Genomic DNA, 26,419 nt, shown 5'->3' on the forward strand with positions numbered 1-26,419 from the left:
TTAGGCAGACAGTTTTGTCAGACTAAACACCGCCGAACAGACGGAATAAAAACGAAAATCTTATTAGTCGTCCATCAGCTGGTGAATCCGTCGTTCTTCAGTCTGAGAATTTGTATGGTTCGTGTCGTATCGCCAGCCACAGCGTCAGCCCTAGCAGTATTACTGCAAGTTATAGCAAAAAAAGCAACGGTGTTATCAGCGGGATTTTTGCTTCCAGTTCCCCAGCAGCCTCTGTGCCAGCAGTATCACTCGCCAGCGCTAATTTTTTTGCCAATTTGCAATATCACTTTTTTGTTTTTCTGTCTGCGGCGCGTCGTGGGGTAACTGGCGTTCGACGCAGTCGACTGAAATAACCGCCTCGGTATGTGTTATGGTTAATCGGCAAACAGGCCGTGGCAGTTTGTGGCCGTCGCACGATGATCGCAGACATACAGAAAGCGGACTGAGATATAGTCGTATTGATGATACGATACATGACTCACTTATCTATCATTTCGTTGAGTCTAAGTAGATGTTACGACTACCCATTGCTAGATATATTATTGTGTCGTGTTTCGTTATTTCGTTAGGAGTCGCAGTTGATCAAGATTAGCCTTCGTGGTCCCGCCTGTGGTGCATCAGCAGCAATTAATCGGCCGTGCTGTTCTTATCATATTGCCGAAATAAAAAGTCAACTATCCACAAAACGAGTAAGGAATTACAGTAGGTCGTCTGATCAGACTGAAACAACAGTTCTATTGGTGAAGCTACTATTGAAGTCCACCGGCATCGATGCTAGCCGCACGGCAAGCACAAATGAAACGGTACGGCAGCAACAGCGGTCAACGACAGCACCAGTAAAGTATCACCGGTCGGCAAAATAAAATTCTGTCATCACTCTAATAGCAACGAGTTTATAGAAAACAGCTGGGCCATTTTTCCTGGCAACACCGGTTCGATTCGCCATCAGCGTTAAGTCATATGTGTTCGATGAGTAGGGATACAAAGGGCGCACAGCTTTCCCGTGAATCGTTTTGCTTTGTTTTTATCGTAGTAACCCAACAGGAAAATTACTCCCTCCCCTAGCGACACGTTACGTTCTACGCGCTACACATCTGCCTCGAAAACCTTAACGGCAACGACGCGACTCGTCGACCGTGTCACCCCCGTGTTCGGCGGGGTCACAGTGCAACGATCAGTGGAAGACCTGCGCGGTTTTCCGTTGCGGTGTTTGTGCTCGATAGATACCTCTTTGTGTGCACAGGCCAGTAAGTGAGGTGCGAGTTAACGTGTTCAGCAATCGTCCAAACAAGAAAGGACTCACGTTCATACACGAGCACGATGAAGGAAAAGCCCAATTCCACTAGGACCTACGACAAGGATGGATTCCGACGTCGAGCGGCCTGTCTGTGTGTACGGGACGGCTTTGAAACTGAGGTGCGTATTAGACGTCGCGTATGTCTCTTGTACTGTCGCATATTCGTAGACTGAAGTATTACGAACTATGCTTAACGGTAACGCCGAAGTATCTGTTTTAGAGTGCATTCGTGAAGCCCAAACATAACTGGAACTGCACGCGGGATCCCGACACGATACTAAATAGTAACTTTCACTATTAACAAGTGCTTAACCGAATGCTCTATTTTCATTTGTTCGTATACAGAATTGCATTAACCTTTACAATTTCGTCATATTAACGTTTATGATAGAATGTTTGTTTTATTATTACAGTAGAAGTTGTTGCCGATATTATAATTTTTACTATTCTGTTTTATAAAAGGTTTTCCTCAATATTAACGCCGTTATCGCCTGCTTGATCGTATGTATTAACAATGTTGTCATGTTCTCGAGAGAGTATTAAGCGATGCCAGACGAACCCTCTCCCGTTTGAGCAAATGCCGATCTTTCTGTACATATCACTGTATTATGCTGCCCTTTGACCTCACTGCACTTCTACACTGAGTGGCCAGAGATTATTGTTATTATTACTACGTATAACATACAGCAGCCGAATGAGAGGTAGGTAATACTGTTGTGAGGGCCAGAATATACTGATCAAAGTTGGAGAATTTTTACAGCTTCTCATCTGCTTGATATGCAAAGAAAGAGGCGAACTACCAATGGCTACGTATAGCTACTGAGCCTGTGGCGATGGGACCGGGCGGCGCACGGTCCGCTAAGTTTTAGGGGTATTGACGACATTATTAAAGACACCGTTCATACTACAGAGAGGTATTTAAGCGCTGCAGCCTTTATTTTCCTTTCGACGTCACAAAAATTAAACAGTAAATGGCCTGTCATTTTTCCCTTTGTTGGGACGCTACACTTTGTTACTGTTGCCACATAGCAGTGACGTCATTTGCGCGTATAAATTCACTGGCAGTACCACGAGGAAGTTGGTCTTCCTTGCTCTTGCGTCGTGGTAATTACCCCCAATAGTTGACCATCACAACCTGACCCAGTGTCTATCGGGTGTCCTCCTAGACATTTACCCATTTCAAACGCTGTAACACATAGTTGTACATCTATTTACTTTGGTGCACCTACCAATTTACATATTTCACTGCGTCTTGCCGTGTTGGCCGTTCGTCTCATTGTCGTGCGCAGAAGACACGTTCATTTGCACCCACACATTGCTCCGCTGCTAAGATGATTTGTACTACGCTCGACGCGAGACTGGAGAAACGAGAAACTGACTAGACAGAAATTCCGTTCTGTAGTACTGCTGTTCTTCGCTAACTGTGGCAGCGTCCGATGTTGTTGGTATTATCCTCCACCGTTCGCATACAGTTTACTGCAGGAGCACTGCTTCTATTTGCCGGCTTACTTGTCTATTTCAGGTTTTGGGTGGTCGTCCTTTGCAGTCGTCTATTGGCTGATGAGTGGCAGCAACCACAGGTCACTGCTAGTCGTCCTGCACTCGTCCGTGATGCTGGTACCCATGGCCGGACGCCTGCGAGCGCAGGACGAAACGGAATGGTCGCCCTCGACATCGTCGGCGCTAAACGACATAGTAACGTGCCACCGATCATCAAACTAGCGACCAACAGCGGCAGCAATAGTACCAGCCGTGACGCTCGTTTGTCTGTTGTGTCTGGTGACGGTAACTGCCCGATACATGCATGTTTGACTGGATTGGCCTGGCCTGGTTTGACGCTAGTTATCAGTGGTCGATTGCTGCGGCGGACGTTTCGGCCTTCGCTGCCGATGCTGACACTGGTCCCTCCTTTCATTCGTCGTACAGTTAATAGGCAAACGGACAGATAGGCAGGCAGAATTGAAGCGATATCCATACCACGCCAGTATTACCGTGTTCCCGGTGGTGCAAGGGTGAACCAGTGTAGGGTTTGATAGCACCTTTGTGCCGGCCCATTCGTTAGTCGTCTATTGTATATCGTTGTTCTACTCGAGCCCGAACTGCCGCAGCTGTATCTGTAATCGTGCAGAACTGCTTACCGCCATTCGGTCGCCATTGCTTCGCTGTCGACAGCCTCAACAGCCAGTTCCAGCCGTCTCGAGAAACCGTAATAGCCACCGTACTAGCCCCCTAAAATTTTTTTACCGGCCTTGGTGTCTGGCCGTCGAAAAGAAGACGGATAGAAGACAATATATATGGACAGCGAAATAACGATTCAGACATACACACGCACTCTGTACGCGAATAAAGCCGCTGCACCACGAAAAGTAACAAAGCTGAACGTACGTAATAAGCCTGGGCGCTATGGGCAGGTGAACCCGAATATCTAAAGCTCTTCAGGGTTGCATAAACATAATCACCCGTGACGATGTCAAGAAAGACATTAAGTGGGTAGTTAATGTTATTTCATTGAAATTCATGCTGAGATGTTAATTCGCTGTTTATATCGATTCGCCAGCATCTTGGCATTTAGCAATGTATATTAATAATGCTTGTTTAGACGACTTGTACTAGTACTATCGATTTTAATTTCACGCGTTGCAATTATTGTGGGTTCACCGGCTTACAGTTGGCCGTTACGATTGGCGATGGCCATCGGGGCAGGCGATTACGGAACAGGCTGCGGGATGAGTGATGCTTCTGGTGGTCAGCTGCCACCAGCAAAAGGAGACCAACAATTGCAAGGGTGTCCGAAAGCTAGACTTTAGCTGTCCATAGAACATGTCTCGGTAACAACGTTAGCAGCTAAGGATGGTCACTGTAAGCGATAATAAAGTCTATGATGATCGCGTTGATGATCACGATAATAAGACATATGTAGAAAAAGAAGTGTGCCCGTCGAAATTGACGGATGTGCTCAAATCAATAAGTGGAAACAAAGCACAATGGTGAAGACAAGTAGAAGGAAAACCATAACAGCCATTCATAGCCCATTGGTCGGAGTTGCTCCTACGGTGCGAAACTGACGTTAGCTGGCATCTAGGTTGATGCACGCGTGACAATTTTGCGGTTACGCGTGCCGCTGCTGATTAAGTTGGGGTAGAAACGTTGCGCTGGTGTCGTTCTAGCCGGCTTCCCTGAGCTACATTAGTGTTCTTTTAGCCTATGTTGTTTATATAATACAGTCAGTATGCAGGAAATTGTACAAGCGATAGAGGCGGCGCTGCGGTTGATATCTGTATTGCTCGAGTTTTATCGAGAGGCGGTCGGGTGGACACTTGCCTGTCTCGGCCATTATCGCTGCAGTTTTAACTACCGCTGGTGCGTAAATGGTAAACTTCGTTTAAATGTTGTGAAGAATAAACTCATATTACGGCCATCACGTTTTCCATGATTATCTAAATATCGTGAATTAAGTTAGCAATAATTATGCCATACTTTGAATGACGTTCTAATAAGATAATTCGTCTCACTATAACGTCAGGATTTATTTGATCTGGAACGTTTTAGCTGGTATATCTATTGAGCATAAGATTTCACAGGGGCTAACGCGACTGAAAAGGTACTGAACGGTTCTACTGTAGTGGTACTGTGATATCAGTGATGTATTTACAATTTAAAAGCGTGATTACATATGTACGAAGTATATTTTTCCCAGGATTATTTTTTGTTGAAAAGTTTTTAAGGCGTTGTCTCCATGTCTAACGCTTGCTTAAACGTCACAAGTTGGTTTCACTTTCAACCCTTGCTTTTCCATGAACGGTGCTTCAAATCGTCTGGTCAGTGACTGAGTACTAACGGCTATCTAGTGGCAAAAAAAAGATTCGCATAAGACTACAGGAGTGTCTCGCTCACCCATCAGTGGGTTCTGACCCAGTCCCATAACATTTTCGCGGTCCTTTTTGTTCGTTCTACTGCACGCCTGTCAAGACCTGACAAGAATTACGTCGGCCGTTGAGTTCTCGTTAGATTTAATGTCTTTTAGTCTTTCGGTATTCTATTTCAGTTTGTTTCGTTGACCAACAACCGTAAATTTCTTAACAAGCAATAGCAGATGCAGATACCGAGTAAGTCAAGTAGACGACATCGTGAAAGCTACTACTACAGTAATAAATGAACAGACACATCTCGATTAGGTTACTGTCCCGTCACACAGGTAGTGTAGTAATGTAAAACGTATGCATTGATGCGAGCTCTGCCGGTTTCGAGGATGGTGTCGTGTGGGTTAGGCAGGAGGGGATAAGAATCGAGCTCACTTTGATCGAATGGAGCCTGTTCCTTATCTGTACAGCAACGAAAACAAATAGTGAAATACCTGTTATTGAATTGAAGGTAAAGAAATATCTCTGCAAATACTGATAGCTCCTAATTAATTAGAAGGTATGTTCATTGGCAAATGAAATGGCGGATATATTCACATAAGTGTAGAAACAGACTTGTGCCGCCTGCCTTAGCAAAGCTAACAACGTACTAGAGAACGAATTTGCTTATTAACGTCTATTGTGGCTCCATAGGTGCAAGGCGTGGCTAGAACCGTGGGTCGATCGAAAAACTGCTATAATAAACTTCAGATACAATAAAGCATTTTTAATTGAATGCAGCTTGTTAAACTTCTAGCGGGTAAACAGTGAATTGAGCCATAGCTGAATCATAGCTACCTAGTGGGTTTTGGTTCTATTTGACTGGGACAAAAAATTCATCTATTAAAATGTTTAGAGACGTATTATTAGTTTCTTCAAAAAACGAGACTTTATTATTGAATGTGGGCGGAAACCGCTTTGATTCATCCTTGCAACGGCGCTATCGTTTTATTCTCGTAACGTTATATCAGTTTTGCAGTAACATGTTTATCACTTCATTTGTGTCATAGGGAAGTCTTTCTGAGGCTGAGACATTTCAAAATAAATATAAACGCCACGGAGCTACTCTACTGCTTAGTACATGAGCTACTCTGAGAATCGTGATACGATCTTGTTTCTTGTAGAAAGATTCTTGACAAAAAATGAACATAAATGCACATTAACCTGGTACAGAATGGTGCTTGGTTGAAGTACAGCTGAAATGATCGCTATCGAAGCAGCTGCCTTATAGAGGCCAATTTCGGGAGACGAACTTGTGATGATAACTATAGCGTTAAGGATAAGGCCTGCGGTAGTATTGCACATGCTTACCAAGCAAATGGGTTAATATTAATTCTGCGAACATCGCCGACTAAACAAACAAAACTAGGCTTCAATTAGCTAACGAGCGTATGGAATGTTGTGGAGACCCCTTTCGGTATGTCACCGTTACGACTTAAATGCTATTTGGATGCCATCTCCACAAATGCTATTCTTCTAAGGCGAGACACCACAAGCAGGACCAGCAAACACATAGGTGCTCTGTATTACTACGTATCAGTCTGCTGGCTTGCTATCTTAAAATGTCAACGTACGGTAACTGACTTTGATTGGATTTGTCGACTACGTGCAAGTGGTAGCCTGTCGAAGCGGAAGAATCAGAGTTTATATTGGACATCAGAGGAAGCTTATACGGATGGCACGGAGCACATGCATGATTGCAGCTGCAGCAAAATGGCACGATGGCTGTGAAATATCAGAAGAAAGAAAGTGTACTGGCTTATTAATTCCTAACTGACTAGGATAACTGCACCAGGAAGGTGCTGAAACAAGGTAATAAATTCTGTGAGGCTAGGAAATCGAAGTACTTTAGAAAATGATATATCTGATTAGCTAGTAGCGCCGATCAAATTTGGTCTGTTCGTGCTAGAAGAGGCTAATGAAATGGAAGGACGCGGCAACTGGGTACCGAGACAGATACAGATAAGGAATCGCAACGGGCAAAGCGAACCTGATAGTTAAATTAACGACAAAGTAGGTGCAAGACGACGACGTCCAGTACTCCTTGCTACCTAGATGTATGTGGTCGTGGCAAGGTTCGCGTTTGCTGCTCACCACTAAGCTACCGCCCTTGAATTTAGGATATCTACAGATAAATGTCAATTAGCTATCGTTAAGTGTAACTGTAAAATATAAGCAGCGTTGTAGTGTAACGATTAAGCAGTGCCTCAGGATTGCTTCCTTGAGTTAGGCTGCACATCCGGTATTGAGGGGACGATTTACCTTAATGTACACTCTGGAAATAGCAGATATTGACGGTAGGACCCTTTATGGCACTAAAAGATGGAATTGGAATCACTATAAGAACAATTTTGGTAAAAATGAAGACGAATGTCCAAAAGTACCACATAGTTGGAATTCGTGATATAGCCAATCTTTAATACCGGTACTTGTACGAAAGCTTAATCCTACGGGTGAAGCTCGAGATGCTCATTTTTCGAAGGTGCGATGGCGTTTCTCTCGTCAGCAGAACGTCAGCTGTTCTAATGGACTACGTTCGTGAGTTTGTCGGAGGCTTGACATCAATTTATACGTTATATTTAATAAGTTCTCATCTGTTCGACGTAGGGTAATTCATCGTATTGAAAGTTTTGCGCTGAGGGCATTGTGTGCTTTTTTCTGGTCACCACTGCATGATTAAGGGCTTAAAGAAAAGAATGCGAGACTTTACAAGTGTCTAGGAGCAAATGGTTGGGTTTAGTTATATTAGAGGGTCCATTTGTCTAAATTCTTAACCAATTAGGTAAACTCAGCTGATGATTCCATTTTACGTGAAGGCGCCTTTAGGTATATATTAAGGTGTTACAAGCGAATTCGACGAAACTAGTTGGGTATAATTTTTAATTTATTCGAGTTGTTCTCCCTTATTTTACGGCCACATAACCATCATTCGGGTTTCCATGTGTAGTTCAATCTATGGGTTTTCGTAAACCTATAGTGAAATATGTTTACTTACCGGCTTCCCTTTTTAGGGGCACAGAAAGTTCCGTCGCCTAAAGTCAGTCCAGGGCAAGCCTGTTGTTATCTTAACGTTTTCAATATTTGTATTATAATTTTATAACACGTTACATGTGGAATACCGGTTATAAATGCATTTGAGACTCGGTATCTTAGCACCTGCTCGGTGGTCTTAACAATCTATTCTCCTCCAACATTTGCATTAGTCATGTACCGTGCTTTTACTTAAGGCCTTTTTGTCTAATCTCTCGTTGTTCTTGGGGTAAACTCAACTGGTTTTCACTGAAATTCCAAAATTTAGCAGCATAAAGTATTCGTATGTTGGATATCCAAGTGATAGTACAGTCGCTTCCTAATCACTGGACGTAGTCTAGGTTGAAACCTAGCGTTTGTGCACTTCATATTAAAAATCCAAGCAATAGGAGCCCGGAAGAATTTCTTTTCCCGTTCGGCTTCCCCAGGTTGCGCATAATGAGACCCTCCCCTCTTCCACCTACCCTGGTGAACTTTAATACCGATACTGAGGCCTATTGTAGAAGGGGCGACTGAAAATCGGCTAGTGAAGGTGTATGTATGAGGAAGTCATGTACCTTATGTTGTTGGGGTGTCAGAGTGTCAATTGATAGAAAAGTTTCAAACGAATGTAGCTTAAAGCATATATTTGCCGTTAAGCTACGACGGTAAATGTGTTATAAAGAGTCACATTGGCATTGGATAACGTCGTTTCGGCGATGAAGATCGTGCACTTATGCAGATCTTGGAGACATCCTCTATCGATTTAGCTTCAATGTTATATGGTAAAATCGGTAACTTCATTCGTACGTCCGTCAAGTCATTCACACATTGATTTGTAATACATTGTTACGTGTCGTAATGTTTCAACACTAATATATGTTTTTGTATGAAAACAAGCTAACATTGCCATTAGCCGCAGGCGGTGGACTGGCAAAACCGCGTTGTCTTAATTTGATTTCGGTTAAAAGGGTCGAAGGTCCAAAACTTCTCCAAGAAATGTAAGTACATTACTGTATACCGTCACCCGACATGTTTTTATGCAAACTGGAAATACAACATAAAATAACGATGCGTTTTTTCTTTGAAATTGCTGCCGTCGACAGCATCTATTAGTTCTTGATATCAACAATGTATTGTCGTTGTACGTGTTACAGATTCTCCTGGTGTCATCGTCATCAACGCCAGATCGGTTTATCGTTCCTGGAGGTGGACTCGAACCGGATGAGGATGCTGAGACCGCAGCCATCCGCGAGGTGATGGAGGAGGCTGGTGTGAAAGGGAAGATCGACAGGTGCCTTGGCATTTTTGAGGTAAGTTAAGAACATCACTGGCTTTGCGTGTTATGGAGCGTGGCAATAGTGAAACTTGACAGTACTTCATTCATGATTTCATTTAATATCTTATGCGTAAATCTAAATGCAACCACTATATAGGGCTGTTAAACATTTAAATCGTCCCAACGCTCTTATAAGATCAACATTTTTTGAACAAACGCACGTGGATGAGGTTTATTACAGAAAGGTTATGGAATTATGTACTGCAAGTATTAACTCTGAAAATATTCATAGTATTGAAGCCTTCATTTATAACTTCAGGTTGTTTATCTTATTAATCCGTATTAACTAGAAAAATTAATGTTGACCACTAAATATCTCTTGCAGTTTTCCTGTCAGTTTTAACCAGTCCCCAAGCGTACTTAGACTTATCACTTCCTTTTTACAATAGCAGTAACTATGAAAGCTGTGTTCGAAGTAAAGTGGTATTTCACTGTAACACGGTGTGCGATTCGGTGACAAAACGAACAGAGATACAACCCTTCCACTCGCGTCGTCGCTGCATCGGTGATGTTCATACAAGAAGCGGCAGCGTTGAGGGCCCAGAGACGGTGCACTGGACGGACGAGTTAAGGGTGACACAGCGTGACAAAGTGACTTCTTTCCTTAAAAATGAAAAATAAGAAAACGTGATTTTCCTTATTCGCTGAACAGTGACCAATCGCTACTAATCGCTACCATGGTACGCTGTATAGCCTATGTGAGATGAATCGAGAGGGGCGGGGCAAGTTACCAGCCATTTTTAAAAAGTGGTGACTATTTGATCTGGTGATACCTGATAGTCGAGTATCAGTACCGGCCGGGGCACTCGATTCCGTATCGCGCTTACGTCTGGCTCGCGCTATTTAGGCTTGTGCTGGTTGATCTAGCGAAATTGAATAGCGTATAGAATAACTCGCTTTTGAGACATTGATACGCACGTCTATGTCAAGCCTTATCTGTGATCACTTAATCAATAATTGGTCAGAACTCCATTTAGCTTAATTTGATACTGCAGTAGGTAGCGCTAACGTAGTTAACTATATCAGTGCTTTGCGTAAGAGCAAAGATTTAGCAAAGGCCAATACGGAGGTTGGGAAGGTGTCTCGCGAGGCTTGCGGCTTGCAGATATACCAGTATGGTATGTTCGACATGAACTTGGCCGTTCCACTAAGCAAATTCTACGATATTTGTTTAGTGGAACAATGGACAATGATGCTTTACATGAGTGCAAACGAGCACGAAAAAATGCTTTTCCTAATAGAAGAAAAATACTAGGTTTTTTCAAGGTCAAATTAGATTTAGGCCAGCTAAAGCTGGTAGAAACAATTACGGAATAATTAACGACGAAGAAAACTTTCTGTTCTAAGTTGCCTCGTACTGCTATCTTGCAGGAAACGAGTATTCTCAAGGCTCACGACAGCACTATCTTTTCTGGTGATGTGTTGTTTCAGAACGTCGAACGACGGCATCGAACACAAGTGTTCGTTTTGCAGGTCCGCGAGCTACTAGAAGAATGGGACGATTCCAAAAGTATCGGTGAGCATTAGTCGACCGCGGAGAAATTGAGTTAGTTGCTGTGTTTATCGCAGCCGGCAGAATCTGTTTCGACTTGATGGTTGCAAACAAATCGTTATGCTTTCGAGAAAGTTTATTTATTTTTTTTTTCGTATATTTAAAAATCGTTTTTATAGATTAATTTTCATTTCTATAGATACAGAGTGGATTAATACCTAGTACTATGTGGTGCACTTTCACTTGCAACCCAAACAGCGTCTAAGGACACATGCTAACGATGTTCAGGGTCCACCCACAGCTCTGTTTGTTATTTGCAGGTTCTTACTTTTTTGCTTGTAACTTGTTTTTACCACCTAGCACATTCAGCTGATAATTCAGTGTTTTTGCTGGCGTTCGGTCTCGAAATGGAGGTTGGTCTAATCGCGTTGCGCCATAAGCGAGCAGTAGACGCGTAAGGGCTTGCAACCAAACTGACTACCAAAAATAGTCCCTGAGGCGGTCTAGCTTTTTTTGACTCTTTCAAGATTTAGCGTCTAGCACCAAGCTATCGATACGACAATGAACATCTGTCTAAAAGTTTCTATGTCCAAAGAAAAAGTGTCGTATTGCAGCTAAAGAATCATGTTTTAAGAATCTTTGACATCACACATGAATTTTAGCTGTTTTTGAATGTTAACAAAGGCTAATCGCCGAACTTGGTGTAACACCTATTTTGATAGAGAATGATGAGGTTGCAATTAAATAATTTCAACAGAATATAGTACTCCGCATGCATGATATGTTCGTCCTTGAGAGTCACGATACTTACCATTCAAGACTAGGTATAGACCTTACCTTTTTCTCCGCGCTGCTTTCTATTTAGTGAACGATTTGTCTTCGACCTGTGCTTGGCGGACTGGCTTGCTTGGTTGCCTGCGGTCTTCCTGCTCAACAAGTCTCATGCGACCGTTTCTCAATAGCAGTGTCTCCAGATAATGGCAGTCATTAAAGGCAGGCCAGAGGATTTGCGCGCAAGATTGTGCTAGGTGACGTAGTGTGACAAAGCCTATTTTGCGTCTGTGTCGCAAGGTGTTTGGAAACTACGACAGGATAACGTACCTCGTCGCTGATTCGATTTCCACTTTGATATGTGTAGAGTCTGTTGCCGGAAACATGCGCTTTTACGACACATGGAGGAACTGGGCCATTATGGGAGGCTGAATTGATAAACGATATAGTTCCTTATATGCATTAAAATACGCCTGTTAGTCTGTAATTACGAGTGGCTGGGGCTGCAATGGGGATTAAAAGGGAAGAATTAGGTAATCTTTTCAAATTGAAAATTGCAAGTTGTATTGGTTGTAAATTATCTACATTTCGCTTGCGTTGTATACCCTCGTGCACAATATACTATGGTCATCATGGTCAGATATAAATCTCCTACGCTGAAAAGAGCGTTTTATGCTCGATTTGTATGTTTCTATATATATATATATATATATATATATATATATATATATATATATATCGATGTAAATTTGCAAAGTAGCGTCCATTTGCTAAGGGCTTTTGATTACTAAATACCGTGCAAAGTGATATTATAGACTTTCCTGAGTAAGTGATTATCTATGACTATTGATATATTCTTTACTCCTAGATCATCTCTTGCTTTGTAGTATTCGAATAATTCACAGTATCAAGCAGTGACAGCAGTATTAAGATGGGGATTCTTTTCTGCGTTTGTCCTTAGGCCGAAAACGAAAGTGGTTTACGGTAGCAGACGCTCTTGAGGAGTTAGCGGTGTCCAAACCTGTACAATGTAACTACGTTCAGTTACTTGCGAACAAAACCGATTCAGCCTGTTGCTTACCGGTGGCACCCGAAAGTGGCGAAGGAGCAACTCTCAGCTTAAGGAGCAGCAGTGGCTCTGGCGCCAACGCGAGTTGTGGCTGCACGAGCGGTCAAACGAGTAATAACAACACGTCTACGAATGTCCTGGACGACCTTGCAGCTGAGTCGACCACAACGTAGAGACTCTCCATAATAAAGAATAATATTATATATATATACATATATGTATATATATATATATATATATATATATATATATATATATATATATATATATACATATATATACACATATATATAGAAACGAAATTATGGGTCCGTATAACGTATTTCGCATCACCGATGATAACATTTCGGTGTTGAGGGCTGTCCATGAGTAAGATGGACATGGTTTTGCACCCGGACCGATGGACGAAGAACCTCTTGCTGCACACGTAGATTAAGCATCAAGCAAAAACCAATCAGTTTTCATTAGGGTCGTCGCTATTGAATCTTCCAGTTGCAGCATTTTGATAGATTATTGTTACTGCGTTTCGTCAGTTGTGGTATTCACGTACGGCACGCGAGTTCATTGTCGTTAAAAAAGGAGATGAAAAGGAAACAGATGTCAGTACATATATATGATAATAGGGTGTATTGCAAGTGCCGAATCGGGTCAAAATAAGCTTAATGATTTAATTTCTAACCCGATCGCATCGGGCCTCTTTAGAGCCAGGAAGTTCTCATGCGTCGACAATTTTATACTGTAACAGCGATGACAGTGCCATTGTGTCAACGTATTCCGCTCGTTCCTTGCTTATTGTCTTAATCGTTTTATCAATTATCTATCGCTAGGAGAGGCTTGCTTCCTGTGAGTTATATATGTTACGTTTCGAACAAAAAATGCCTTTATGGTACGGGGAGATAAATGGATATAATTGCGGTGCAACACGGAGATAAACAGATGTGGTTTTTCAAGGTTTTAGTTAGATCGATCTAATCTTAGGCCGAATTTCTAATAAACCTCAGATGTTTAAACGGTGTCGATCAATAGAACAAGGAATCGCATGGGTGATATTATTCCTATGACGTTGATGACATGATTGGTAAATATCACTATTGTTGATTATACACTTATTATCTTTGTGATGTTTCTACAAAACAGCGTTGATTTCAAATATAATTTGTTTTGTGCGAGATTATTACTCTAAAGTGTGACTAAGCCAATGTGCTCGGTCAATTTTTCTGAGAAAAGCCATTTTAGCAAGTCGTTCTTTAACCGTTGCACTAAAGATACGTTTCAATTAAATACGAGCTAATATAAAACTATACACGAACGACTCGAATGTTAAGATCTGTTGGAGGTGGGTATCTGTTATGCCGTTTGCATATATCTACACGAAGCCAGTCAACAGAGGCGGCACCTGTTACAGGGGCCATAAGTGCCACGAAAGAAACAGTCCACTGGAAAGTAAGCCTGAAAAGTACGTCTAGATTGTTTGTTTGTCAGAACCTTCGAAACGACAAGCAGTCACGGGCGAAAACTAACTATGACAACACAGCAACAACCTATGCAGCCGTGGAACAATCTAAAGAGGTTAATGACAAATCCGTCAATTAAGCTGAAACAAAACAGAAAAAGCAATGGTCTCCTGTGAACCAGTGCTTTCGTATGAGGTGCATGGACGACAAATCCAGAAGTGAGTACGAAAATAGTAAGTCCACAAGGGACAGGGAAACAAACCTCTGCGGGGAAAAACGACTAATAAAAATATAAATAAGTGGAAAAGAGAAATAAAACAGAAAAAATAGATATCTAATTCTAATTTTTTTTATTTGCCGTAAAACAGTTATTACGTGATACGAAAACGCGAGTGATTTCCTAGTGCGCTCAGGGCTTTGTGTGCGCGATTGTGACCCTAGTAGAAAGTAACGAACGAAAACAGTGTTATAGCAGAGACTGTGCGATGTGACACGAAACGTTGTGTGACTCAGCAAAGGGGAACCGTGCTGGTCCCTATTGAGTGATGTAGAAGTAACCGATAATTTACATATGAGTCTAGGAGATCGCCATCAGTGCGAGTTAGAAGTAGGTATTATCAAATGTATGATGACAAACCACGCCGTTGGTTATCCTAAACAAAAAGAAAAGGGGGCAGAATAGAACGGTACTGAAAGGAACGTACACATACGCTAGGATCCAAGGAGCAGCATCTAGAAGGCTTCCCCGAACGGTTCTAAGGGCGAAACGTAATTTGCTAGTCAAAGGGAACTATTGGTGTAAAAAAAATCGCATAGAGCGGCAAATTATACAGAGCAATTTCAACGCGAAGCTATAAAAAAAAGTTATTATTCAGGTTTTCTGTTCCTCAACAATTGAATGAAATACACAAGCCAATAAAAAAAAATGCAGCTGTAATATATATAGCCCATGATGTTCTTTCATCCACCTAACCTGTAATGCTTCCGTTCTTGGCGGCTATGCACGCCAGTGGACAGACCGATCGGTTTTATTACAAACGCGATTGGAGAGATGCACTGGCGGAGACTGGCTAAACGTGAAAAGGTTAGGATGCCTGATCTGGGTAAAATGGAGCGCTATACATTAAGAGGAAGACAAAAGATCGTGGAAAATTCACATTTTTCGCACGACGGTCGTCATATAATAATATACAGGCGGTACAGTCAGAAGCATAAATATATTATATAATAAGGAGTGGACACTACGACGGGGTAGGAGAATGGGGCTTTGGTGGAAGTTAATCTAACATTGGACTCTATCTATAGAGTCCGGTGTCTAATTTGTTTCTGATAGCGAGCGAACGCTGTTGTAAGCACGATCAATCTGAAATAGAATTCTCAACGTGGAAAAATGGCATTGGCATATCCGATCAATCGAAGGAAGACATAATACAAAAAAAGGCGATATATATATTATGTAGCACAGTGTCGTAATATGATGATGTATCAGCGAAAATCATTACAATAGGAAAAGGAAAGAGATCCGTGCTGCTAAGTGTCAATTCGATTACCAGTTCCAGCAGAGATTTTTCTATGATTTCCAGAAGCCGAAACGAAGCTGTGTTTATTTTATTATTGTACTTAATGTCGTTTTGTGATTGATCTATAAAGAATAAAGGATATCACAATAGTTTGGGATAATTATTAGTAGTTCTGATTCCATACTGAAAAACATTTGCCAGATCGTTTTGATTTAATCGATGAGTTGTCCTTATAACGATAAGCACGGCACCGCACGCTAAGAACTTGGAGCTCCCATAAGTGTGAGGCAAAAGCCAAATTGGTGCGCACGCATTATATATGTAAACATTGGGAGACACTGAATAAATTAAGAAAAAGACATAGGTCAAGCGAAATATATGATTAGAGAGCCATTCTATGGAAGTTGAAACGAGTGTGGATGAAGAGATATTTTGGACAGAAACATATAAATAAGGAGATCATTTAGAAGCAAAAGCTGCGACGATTCATGTAATTAAATAGGCTCGTCGCACAAAATGAAATGTGGAAGCTGAAAAATTCTCATGTCGATGGTAACGAACAGAATACAAACAATGATGGCGGTAAGGAAAAAGACTTATATATTAATATGACAAATTCCATTAAAATGTGTCTTTGCAGAAAATACACTTGACTGTGTGTTCATTTAAATTATTTGTCTCTCGAGACGGAACGTAAACAGAGCCTTAGACCCTATTCGTATACCGGCTGGATCATGCAACAAAACGATAGAACACACTAACTACATTTATCTAGCTAAAAATTGTATACGGGCTAAATCGAATAAAAAATAGTTTCCGCCTTCATCTAAACAGAATTTTATATATAGTTTACTTACTTCGAAACACATTTATCAAAATCTAAGTTAGTAATACTAATGGGTCAAAGGTCCAATAAATTTGATTTGTCCTGTTTGTTTGCGCGTTTTTACAGTTCCTAGAATGCATTGGCCAGTGTGTATGTACATATATACGGATGCTGTCCTTGTATACGGCAATATGTCGCAGTTACGCTCAATATTTAACCTCTGAGGAATTAATGTTGTCTCCGCCTGTTTTTCTGTCAAGGTTCTGGCCTTTTCGAGTGACTAGTACCCAGGGAAGCCTAAAGGTAAATAGACCGAATGGTACAAAACAGTTAGAAAGAACAATCTCCACATGGCAAATTCTTGTACGAACATTACATTATGTTATCTATTGATGCTTAGGTACGTCGTTCAAATGAATTACGACATCATATTCTGACCTTTAGCATAGAAGTGCATCTGTTGGATTGTTTTTTAAATGTGACGTCCAATGTTACATCCACATGATGCATGGAAAATGTAATAATACGTAATAACAATTTAAATGTTTGCCCGCCTTCTCAACTCGTCACCTACGCTGCCAGTACAACAGGAATAAAGAAGATTATTCCCTGAACAGCAAAAACGAGCCCAGGAAAGAAGTCGATCGACTTGCTGCAGATAACCGTCGTCACAGCGTCCGTACCGATAGGCACAGGTCGTTCGAAAGCTGACGTTAGACTTCATTCGATTGTAGAAGAGGCTACATGTGCGCTCGGACGCCAGTCACTGATACGATGAACGGAACTCCGATAAAAGTTACTGAAACAAAATGGCGACGGTTAATGAAACAAAGTGACAAATAGCGCTGCTGAAGGTATAGAGCAAATAAACCAAATACGATACATAACTACATGGGATGGTTAAATGTAGAAGAACGAACAGATTTTAGCATCCATCTTTAGGATAAATAATGCAGCGGTCGTGTTCTTTTTTGACCACCCTCCCAACTTACAACTCCGTAAGTTTCTCGTATGTATTCTACAAAATGCTGCGGTAAAATGGTCTAAATTCTCGCATTTGCTGTTTGTATCACTTACGATTCGCTATGTAGTGATACAGCACTATGAATTATAATATGCGACCGAAAGACAGTTACGTGACATTTAAAATGTCTCGTACTCGTAAAAAAAAGGAACGAAGCTCATATATGACGTCAACGAAGAAAAACATATATATATATATATACTACTATAAGAAAAACGTTTGTTACTCTCGTTTATCGAAGTTCCTCTCAGCTTTGTACTACGAGTTCAATAAGCGGAGGCAATGACACTCGCGAGAATATTAAACAGACTAGACAGATTACCTACTTACGAACATAACACGCACCGATGTCGAGGAAGAGCATCGAAAAAATAAGACACTTTAAACCGAAGCACGTAACCCTATGGCTATCATCATCGGATCGGATAACTTGAGCGCTTTTGTAAACAAGAGCATGTTGGGGGGCGAGAGGAGAAAAACGACAGTTATCGAAAGGGAGCTCACAAAAGTCTACTGCTCGACTTCCCATCCGTATAGCAAGTTAACGTAAACGTATTCAAGATCGGCTGCACCTGTAATATTAACATGGCATCAAAGTTTATCCACGTAAATAGAGTATATACAATACTTATTATCATTCTCCTGAGGCAATGCTGAATAATTCAGTTTATCAATTTTCTAATTGCCAGTACTGGAACCCACTGGGCTTACATTATATGTGAGAAACTCTAAAGGAATCAGTGATCTTTCCTTTTTTATATATTTCAACAGAAGCATTACAGTTTCATACTGGGTATCGACTGGTTTACCAATTTTCTAGGCACGTTTGTTTAGCACAAGTGAGATTAAGGGGCGTCTGAAATGTAAGATATATTTTTTGGAATCATTACGGATCTCATGAACTTTTCTTTATCGTAAAGACACTTAGCTATATATTTACAACTGTCCCATTTTTCAAGTAGAAAAATAAGTAGACAACAAACATTTGACCAAAATAAGCCTGTTCTAGGTGTTGTTAGAAGATAATTACCTGTACAACCCATGAAACCAATCACGATAAAGCTTTGTTTTAACACCTGCGGTCCTATCGAATGTTCTATCACTGTACGCGAGTTGTCCTTTTTTATGTCCCCAAATATATCTGTAACGGGTCGCACATTTGACAATCAATCTAGCGCTCACTTCATACGGTGGAAGTAAGAGTAAACGTTTCTCGACTTCTTTTAGCTTAGCCGTTCTGTAGCGTGTGGCAAGATATTTTTTGCTAAACAGATTTATATCTGTATTTTAAATTCTGTCCTATTCTTGAGGATTATATACTAACACTTGATTCTTTTTTGTACAAGTAAAAATGCACAAAATTATGGACAACAATTCGTACAAAAGCATCGCACAAGTGAACTGAGGAATCATTTCTAGTTTTGCTAACCAGTTCCAGATCGGCCAGGTCGCACCAGATACAGGCAGCTAGCCTCCATTAACATAAGAACAATGCAATTACTGTTGCTACTGGCTGTATGGCGAATATAGTTGTCAACGTACCTAAATCTTGAAAAACGGCCAGCAAAAGGACGAGTGCCACAACGAAGATGATGCTGACTCCAGCCGACATGTGCAAAATATTAATTCTCGCATAGAGATAGCCTCCTGCGCTGATAGCACTCACACGAAGAACTGAATCATCAGGAAGCGGCCTTTACGACATTCCGCAGGGCAGAACATCGTGATGTTGGTGTATACCGATATCATGAAAACGAGTAGACCACCTGGTAATATTGTTCGTGTGTCCGAAATTTTAACACCGCCCAACGATATTAACATGACCATGTATATAGTTTATGATATAATAGTCTAAGTGCGATATCTGCATACCACTGGTACGTAATATGGTAATAAGGGCTTCCGCACGAAGAAGTTTTCCTAAGGGAAACTACCATTATTTAAGTTAGCTGTCAATACACCAGGTGTCTCTGCGAGAACGTTGTAGTACGATGGTACTTGCATTCTATAAAAGGTGAATGTGTGAAGCAGCGTGCTGATAAGGCCTCCTACCGTTGCTAAAAGTTTTGACGCCATAACGAGCTATATACTGGCCACTGATCAACGACATTGCTGCACCTAATCAAGTCACAGGCAGTCATGAAAGTTCTGTGGACATAGATGCACTAAGGTGGACTATGCAAATTTTGCCAGTGTCAACGTTTCTGTACACGAATCATAAAGTAAAATAAATGCCCATCGAAGTGAATACTTTTACGTTAACTGCTCTCGTTAATTTCACATTGTTTTTGCGGGCTTTGTTAATGAAGATATCTGTCATTGGTATCGTAAGTGGCGCTGTCGGACATATGGAACACATAAGGATGATCTCGAGCGGATATCTACGTAGGATTTCTTGCTTGTGATAGCACTGACTGAGCATAATATTTCTTTGCTTATCGACGTTCAGACAGCTCTTAATAGGTGCATAAATAATGTCTTTTTCTTCAACTAGCAGATCTTTATCGCTTGAAGCAGGACATGTTTCACATGAGCCGTAGAGACAAGCAACCACACGATCAGCGCTAACAATTCGGTTCTCTTCGAACATCTCATCTCGGAACCTCGCGAGGTAATCCCTGGAGCAAGCTACAGATCATCCAACAGACGAGATATAATACACTTACTTTCTACTTCTGGTACACTGGTAAAACCACTCGATTTACTAACGCGCCATTCTTACGTGTGTGCCTGAATCGAACTGAAGGCTACTACGAATACAGTTATTACGTAGCGCCTCAAGAGAGAACTTACCCCTTGGATCTCAGTTTATATGAGTCACTATTAAATTGAATTTTTCTATAAAAACAAATAAACATTTCACGTTCTCATAGCTTCGCTCCCTCTCTCTTTCTCTCTCTCTCTCCCTCTCTCTATATATATATACATATAATCAACTACGACGACACCTTATTTCCCTGGGACGTTCCATACGCGTCGGTTGACGAAAAAGCCATATTGCTTAGTTTGACAAAGTTCGTAAGACTTGCATAAGTTGAGATGTTTAATGTGGAAGTTTAGCTGTAGACTGTCATTTAACGAGAAAGCGCAAACAAAACTAGGTAAGTTTTTTTTGGCGGAATTTTTAAAAGTGTAACTGCATATGATGGATTAGACAGTATTTTATCTGTAAAAAAAATAGTTCTTAAGTATTCTTACGAGTATTAGGTCGCTCCATAAGGGACAGGAAAATGATAATTGGTTGTTAGCTTTTATTATCCTTAACTCCTAAGGCACTTACCGCTTATAATATAGTTTTTGTAAACAACAAATTATAACTATAGTGAGACTAAATTATATTATCTACGCAACATCTAGAGGAAATATTTTTTCTATCATTAATTTTTTAGGCGTCTTACAGGTAGAAGTAGCCAACTTAATCAAGCGGCACCCCGTTTTTATATAGTAACGGTAACGGGAGTGCATAGGATTCGGTGTACAACTGGTTCGCGTTTTAACACTTGTGTTACCCGTGTGCCTCCCCTCCTTACAGTTTACGCTGTCGGTCAGTTCTTGCTAGGAAGTTCCAATCCCTCTGAAACGCAATGACAACCGACTGACAGTCCTACTGCTCTGTTTATTCTGACCGTAACCTTTCTGCCGATGTTAGGACCATTTTCGCTGATGCTAGTGTGTGTGTGTGTGTGTAGTTCGACACTTTCTGCAGCCGATCCCTAACAAATGCAACCGTCCGAGTACATTCGTCTCACCCCTAAGTTTCAAATGTTAACAATCTTGATGCGAAACCGCCATTCTTTATTGATCTGCGTGTATATTTCAGAGTTAGTATAAAAGCACTTAGGTACACGATGCGTGGCATGTTTGCACGTACATAAAGTCGAGGTCTATAGATAGCCTATTTCGGACTAAAGATAGTTTCACACAATTTTTTTCATAGAATGCGAGTTATATGTTATTATGCTAACTAACTGGTGGTTTAATTGACAAAAACTATCTGTTGGCAAAGGCAAAAAAGGCTTTGCATTTTTCTACACTCAGTTACACAACAAGTGTACAAAAGCCAAAGAATAGGCTCTGGCGCGGGCGGTATAAAAAGATTTCAGATTGCGGCTAACCAATATGGGAGGAAGACAGGCCGAGGACATGATCGGGTAGCCATTTGCAAAGTTGCATGGGTAGTAACGACTTGAAAAGGAAAGTAAACATTGAAATGATAAACGAATTGCTCATGACTATTGGGCAAAATCAGTTAGGAAAAGGAACTTGTTCTGTTCTAATCAACAGAACCAAAGTTCGTACAATTATGATACGGGCTGTGAAGTACCAAGTATCAACACTTCTATAGAATAATTTTGTAGGCTTCTCAGGCAAGATGAATTAAAAATATTTAATATGTAACATCTATATTTTTTAATGAAATTTTGAAAATTTTATATCCAACAATGTATAGAGTAGTATGTCTACACGTGGATAGGCAATATTGCACTTTTCTACCCAAGCTGAGTAACATTTACAGGTCGAAAGAATAGACTCTTTTTATTGGAAAAAATAAAATTGTCTACCGTTTACTGTCTTCTATCTTCATTTTATGAGCCTCACAGTACAAGCAAGTAATACGTAGGTAAACTTTTTGTTGCTTCATATAGTAGTAAAAGAATTTGACCGTGTAAAGGCATGAGTCTCAGGTTCTGACGTAAAGAATCTCTTCAGGGTATGGCCGTGGCCATACGCACTTACGACAGTCTTGTTTGTGTGGACAATTCAGCACGTCATGTTTCTCAGCCTCTTGTCGGGTCTCGGGCAGTGGTACAGGCTAGGCATGGCAACTGTCAGCCTGTGTAATGTTATAAACTTGCATTAATAAGCGCTAGTTCTTCTTCGATATTTCTTCTAGGCACTTCATTAACTTCTACATTCATTAACACTATATTATAGCCTCCAATCCTTTTTCATTTTATATTACCCACGATAGGTTTAGTAGTATCTATGTTGCCCGTGTTTTCCATATTGGCCATAATGCTTTTCTCCATGTACGTGATGGCCGTGATCGCCATATTGGCCCCCGTGATGTTTTCCGCCATATCCACCATAATGACGATGGTCTCCGTGGTGTTCGCCTCCGTAATGGCGTCCATGGTGGCCCCCATGGTGGCCTTCACTGTCGTGTTGTCGATGATGTCCATGATGTTCTCCGTGATATCCACGGTCACCGTGCTCGCTATGGTGTCGGTCCCAGCCCCATTTACGTTCGTGACCCCATCCGCGATCCCGATGGTGTTTGTGATGTTGATTCCAGTGGCTATTTCTGCCTCCATGACCTCCGTAGGAGTCGTGCTGCCTGTGATCCCTGTGTTGACCCTCGTAATAGCCTCCGTGGTGTCTTCCGCCGTAGTGCTGATCACCACCATGGTGTCCGTGATGCTCCCCACCATGATGGTCTCCATAGTGTTTATGGCTGCCATGTTCATGGCGATGGCCCCCGTGTCTTCCGTACTGTCCATGTCCTTCATGACCTCTTTGACCATATCCCGTTTCGGCTACCTCCATCTCATCTTTATACTGCAGACCTGCTACCTGTACAAGGAAAGGGTCTGCCCCAATAGGTTCATCGGTTTGTTTTTGAGATTTTCGATGAACATCGGTAACACCTTTAGCCAGAACATTATTTTCACTTTGCTTGGCAAGGTCCTCACGAGCTCTTGAAGAGTGCACATTGATGATAATGATTGCAATGGCTGCTAGCAACAAGCTGCAATGGCCACTAGTAGTTTTGAGTTGCCGCATGTCGCTTGCAGTAAGTGTGCTTCTATTCTGTGCTCTGTTCTAGAGTAGTTATGTCTTAAATAGGGGGTTGGCACGGTGATCCAGCTGCGGCCGTGTTCGGTTCCTACAGCTTTAGAAGTGTGTGGCTATACTAAAAAATAAAATGACGGCAGCGACTGTTCCAAAAACAAAGAACATGGTCAACCTGTGTCACAAAATCGGGTTCACCGCCAAAGTTCATCATGAGCTTTGCGGCAGGCTTCTGTAAGCAGAAAAGCCCCAAAAACTGAAAATAAACACGCACTGACAGCCGCTCGAACTGGGGCAGCTGTTGGCAGCAGTAGCTGGTAGCAAAGGAGAGGGCATTATAATAAAAAGTATAGTTCACAATTCGAATTTTTGGATCGCTCACTGTCAGACAGAACACTGAGTGGATTAATTATCTTATTACGAAAGCTCCATAGTAATATTTAAAGCTTAACTACGGGTTATGATGTGAATCCAACTCATTTATTCACCTTTGTCAGATAGCATTTAAACACCTGAAATACATATATTTATGACAAGACTCGAACTATTTGCAGATGACAAATTGTTTCCAATGCAAAGCTTATCGATACGGTCTGTCTGCGTTTGTTGTAGAAGATTAGGGCGAGCGTATATTGAGACGACTCCGCGTTACGAAATGATATGTCCATCGTGACTACAATAGGATCTGCAGGATAAAAGAACAGGAGTCATTTGCTGAAGTGGTCGATCGATCTTTTTTTTTCATTGATATAAAGCTTTTTTCTCTGTGTGCCAAGAGAAAGAAGTGCGTTTTGTTCACTAATCTACACTCATCGTTGCTGTTTCTCAGTGATTCTGATGAAATGGAGAAATACACCTGTGTCAATAAGAACTAAAGGTCTACGAAAAGCAGCTCCGTTTTTAATAAAATTCCTATAAAAGGATATGATAACGACTTGTGGCCCAATGAGAATGATGCAGCGATGGCATGTTTGTTTACTGATCTTAAGAACGAAAGAAGTGGTCCCGGACGTAGGCACGTTTCGTGATGGAGCATTGGAGTGATGGAGTCTAAGGTAAACTACGTATCTAGAGCTCGAAACGCACAAAAAAAAATGTAAATGCATATATATATATAGGGTAGGTGAACAAAATCATCATCGTCGTCGTCGTCGTCGTCGGCTTCTTAGCGAAAGATTCTTGAATAGCTAACCAACTGTCTCGCCACTCGTTTACAACTAAGCCGTTGTCCTATTCACTCTTTCAAGAGTTATTTGCGACGATGGTTTAGAACACACGTTTCGCACTGCTGTATGTTATAAATACCTGCTCCAATATAATCCTTTTTAAGTACGTATGGGTGGCTTTTTTTTTATCATAGATTCATGCTGTAGGACTCACAGGAAGTCATTTGGTGCTCATCGTGTTGCAGATGTGTAGATTTAAACCCGATCCTTACCATACTATTGTCTATTGATTGCTCCTTTTCGACGTTGGTACACTTTGTATGGAGCCGCTCATGTGCGACATGTAAAAGAAAATCGTGCCCGCTAGTACTGGCGTATTTTGTAAATAGACTTTATTGCATGTATTGTTTTTTGTATGATTCCGCACGACGGTTTCATCTAGGTCTGTAGTAACTGATGCTGGACTAGAGTACCCTTATACGTTCTGTGATGAGATTCGAAAGGTGTCTCGAACATTAATAAATTGCCGATTAGGCTACTGGGTAATATCAACAGAGTAGTACTAGAAAACGATTTATGCAGGATACGCACTAACTAAAATGGAATAGATCGAATACCTAATTATCTCGCCGACTTCAATCGTACGAACAATTAGATAACCAATGCAAATCTCTGTCAACCTTATTTTGATAGAAGTCAAGTTTTCAGGGATGAAAAAATTGAGAGCCGGTTTGTATTAACCGTTCTAATAACTGTTGTATTTATTTATTAACTTGTTTATTATTTACTAAAGTAACTTATGGGTGTCGCATATGCTATTAAAAAAAATCATATATGGCTACGAAAAAGATCATATTATTCTAATATTGTTAAACTATATACCAAGGTTGTAGGACGTACTTCGTTTCGTGCCGGAGCCAGTAATCTGAAACAAAGAGACAAATACAGTGAACCTGAAGCTCGATATGTTTATTTTAATGTAGAAACCATTAACTTTGAATTAGCTAATTTCGTTCTTCTCCTTCCTAATCGATTTTTTTCGTTCGCGAAGCATTATAAACTCTGCTTCACCAGGGCGTGCGACATTATTTTTCCAGATTTTTATTTTAAATCTCGTTTTGATCACGTTCAAATCATGTCAAACCTAGATGATTTCGCTCTCAGTCCTAATTGCCTCGAATCATTAGGGCCACTTCTTGCACCCAAGAATCTTGACTGCTTTTGAAATCTGAGGCTGTAGAGGACTCGTATCGTGAACGTGCTGTTCCATTTTCTGTTTTTTCATTCTCGGCCATGCTACTTCCTCATACGCCTCCTCGCCATCTCGACTCTGTTCATGAAGTGTCCAGCTGAAAGAACGTACTCGCCTCCTAACTTTACGCTCTCTCCTTCTGTTTTTAGGACACTTCATACTCGGCCTTACAGGCTCAAGAACTAAATGCTTGGCTATTCGAAAATCACATTAAAATCAACCCAGTGATGCAGCACCTGCAGTGATGACAGGGAGTAGTCGCATCCACTTCGTAGAAAAGGTAATCAGAGCAGTAGACAAGGCAAAATGTTCGATGGTTGAAGCAACCGATGTTAGAGAAAATTATGTTTAATAAATTTTGTTACGGTAATTGTTGCACTGGAACATGTGGCGGGCGACGTTATCACATTGGAAAATAATCAAGGTACGTAAATTGTATACTTGATTCTTGTATTTAGGTCACAGTGTCAGCTCCTTTTTGAACCTAATTCATGATGCATCAACCTTT

At 41.1% G+C, this 26,419-nt stretch overlaps 2 protein-coding genes, 1 long non-coding RNA gene and 1 pseudogene across 5 annotated transcripts; 1 reads left to right on the plus strand and 3 right to left on the minus strand.

Moving 5' to 3' along the window:
* Positions 1 to 13: 13 nt before the first annotated feature.
* On the plus strand, positions 14 to 16,498 carry Aps (diphosphoinositol polyphosphate phosphohydrolase 1 Aps). 3 transcript variants are annotated; one of them, XM_022850040.2, is made up of 5 exons: positions 14 to 836; positions 1,066 to 1,416; positions 9,363 to 9,518; positions 10,916 to 11,060; positions 12,769 to 16,498. In XM_022850040.2, the coding sequence occupies exons 2-5, from the start codon at positions 1,321 to 1,323 to the stop codon at positions 13,047 to 13,049; spliced, it is 678 nt and encodes a 225-aa protein (XP_022705775.1). In that variant the 5' UTR covers positions 14 to 836; positions 1,066 to 1,320; the 3' UTR covers positions 13,050 to 16,498. The 3 variants fall into 3 exon arrangements, with proteins under 3 accessions (XP_022705775.1, XP_086828466.1, XP_022705776.1); XM_086972340.1 differs by having other exon boundaries at positions 14 to 361; positions 570 to 1,416; XM_022850041.2 differs by having other exon boundaries at positions 15 to 1,416; positions 10,976 to 11,060.
* Positions 16,499 to 17,246: 748 nt separating this feature from the next.
* LOC147752171 (uncharacterized) lies at positions 17,247 to 22,217 on the minus strand (annotated as a pseudogene).
* On the minus strand, positions 18,188 to 19,364 carry LOC147752172 (uncharacterized). The gene is made up of 3 exons (XR_015314821.1): positions 19,243 to 19,364; positions 18,731 to 18,841; positions 18,188 to 18,272 (listed from the first exon to the last, which is right to left on the minus strand). It is a non-coding gene; the product is annotated as an uncharacterized LOC147752172 (long non-coding RNA).
* Positions 22,218 to 22,224: 7 nt separating the features above from the next.
* LOC111270046 (uncharacterized) lies at positions 22,225 to 23,559 on the minus strand. Its single transcript, XM_022850038.2, has one exon. It carries the CDS (start codon positions 23,482 to 23,484, stop codon positions 22,675 to 22,677), a length of 810 nt encoding a protein of 269 aa, XP_022705773.1. The 5' UTR covers positions 23,485 to 23,559; the 3' UTR covers positions 22,225 to 22,674.
* Positions 23,560 to 26,419: the final 2,860 nt, after the last annotated feature.

Source organism: Varroa jacobsoni, unplaced genomic scaffold (genome assembly GCF_002532875.2).
Source record: "Varroa jacobsoni isolate VJ856 unplaced genomic scaffold, vjacob_1.0 scaffold_1436, whole genome shotgun sequence".
Taxonomy (NCBI): Eukaryota; Metazoa; Arthropoda; class Arachnida; order Mesostigmata; family Varroidae; genus Varroa; species Varroa jacobsoni.

Bases quoted from the DNA above. Each gene is read 5' to 3' on its own strand.
- LOC111270046 (XM_022850038.2), bottom strand. From the start codon at position 23,484: ATGCGGCAACTCAAAACTACTAGTGGCCATTGCAGCTTGTTGCTAGCA.
- Aps (XM_022850040.2), top strand. From the start codon at position 1,321: ATGAAGGAAAAGCCCAATTCCACTAGGACCTACGACAAGGATGGATTC. The intron at 1,417-9,362 runs GTGCGTATTAGA...TACGTGTTACAG, and splicing joins GGGACGGCTTTGAAACTGAG to ATTCTCCTGGTGTCATCGTC. The intron at 11,061-12,768 runs GTGAGCATTAGT...GTTTGTCCTTAG, and splicing joins GGACGATTCCAAAAGTATCG to GCCGAAAACGAAAGTGGTTT.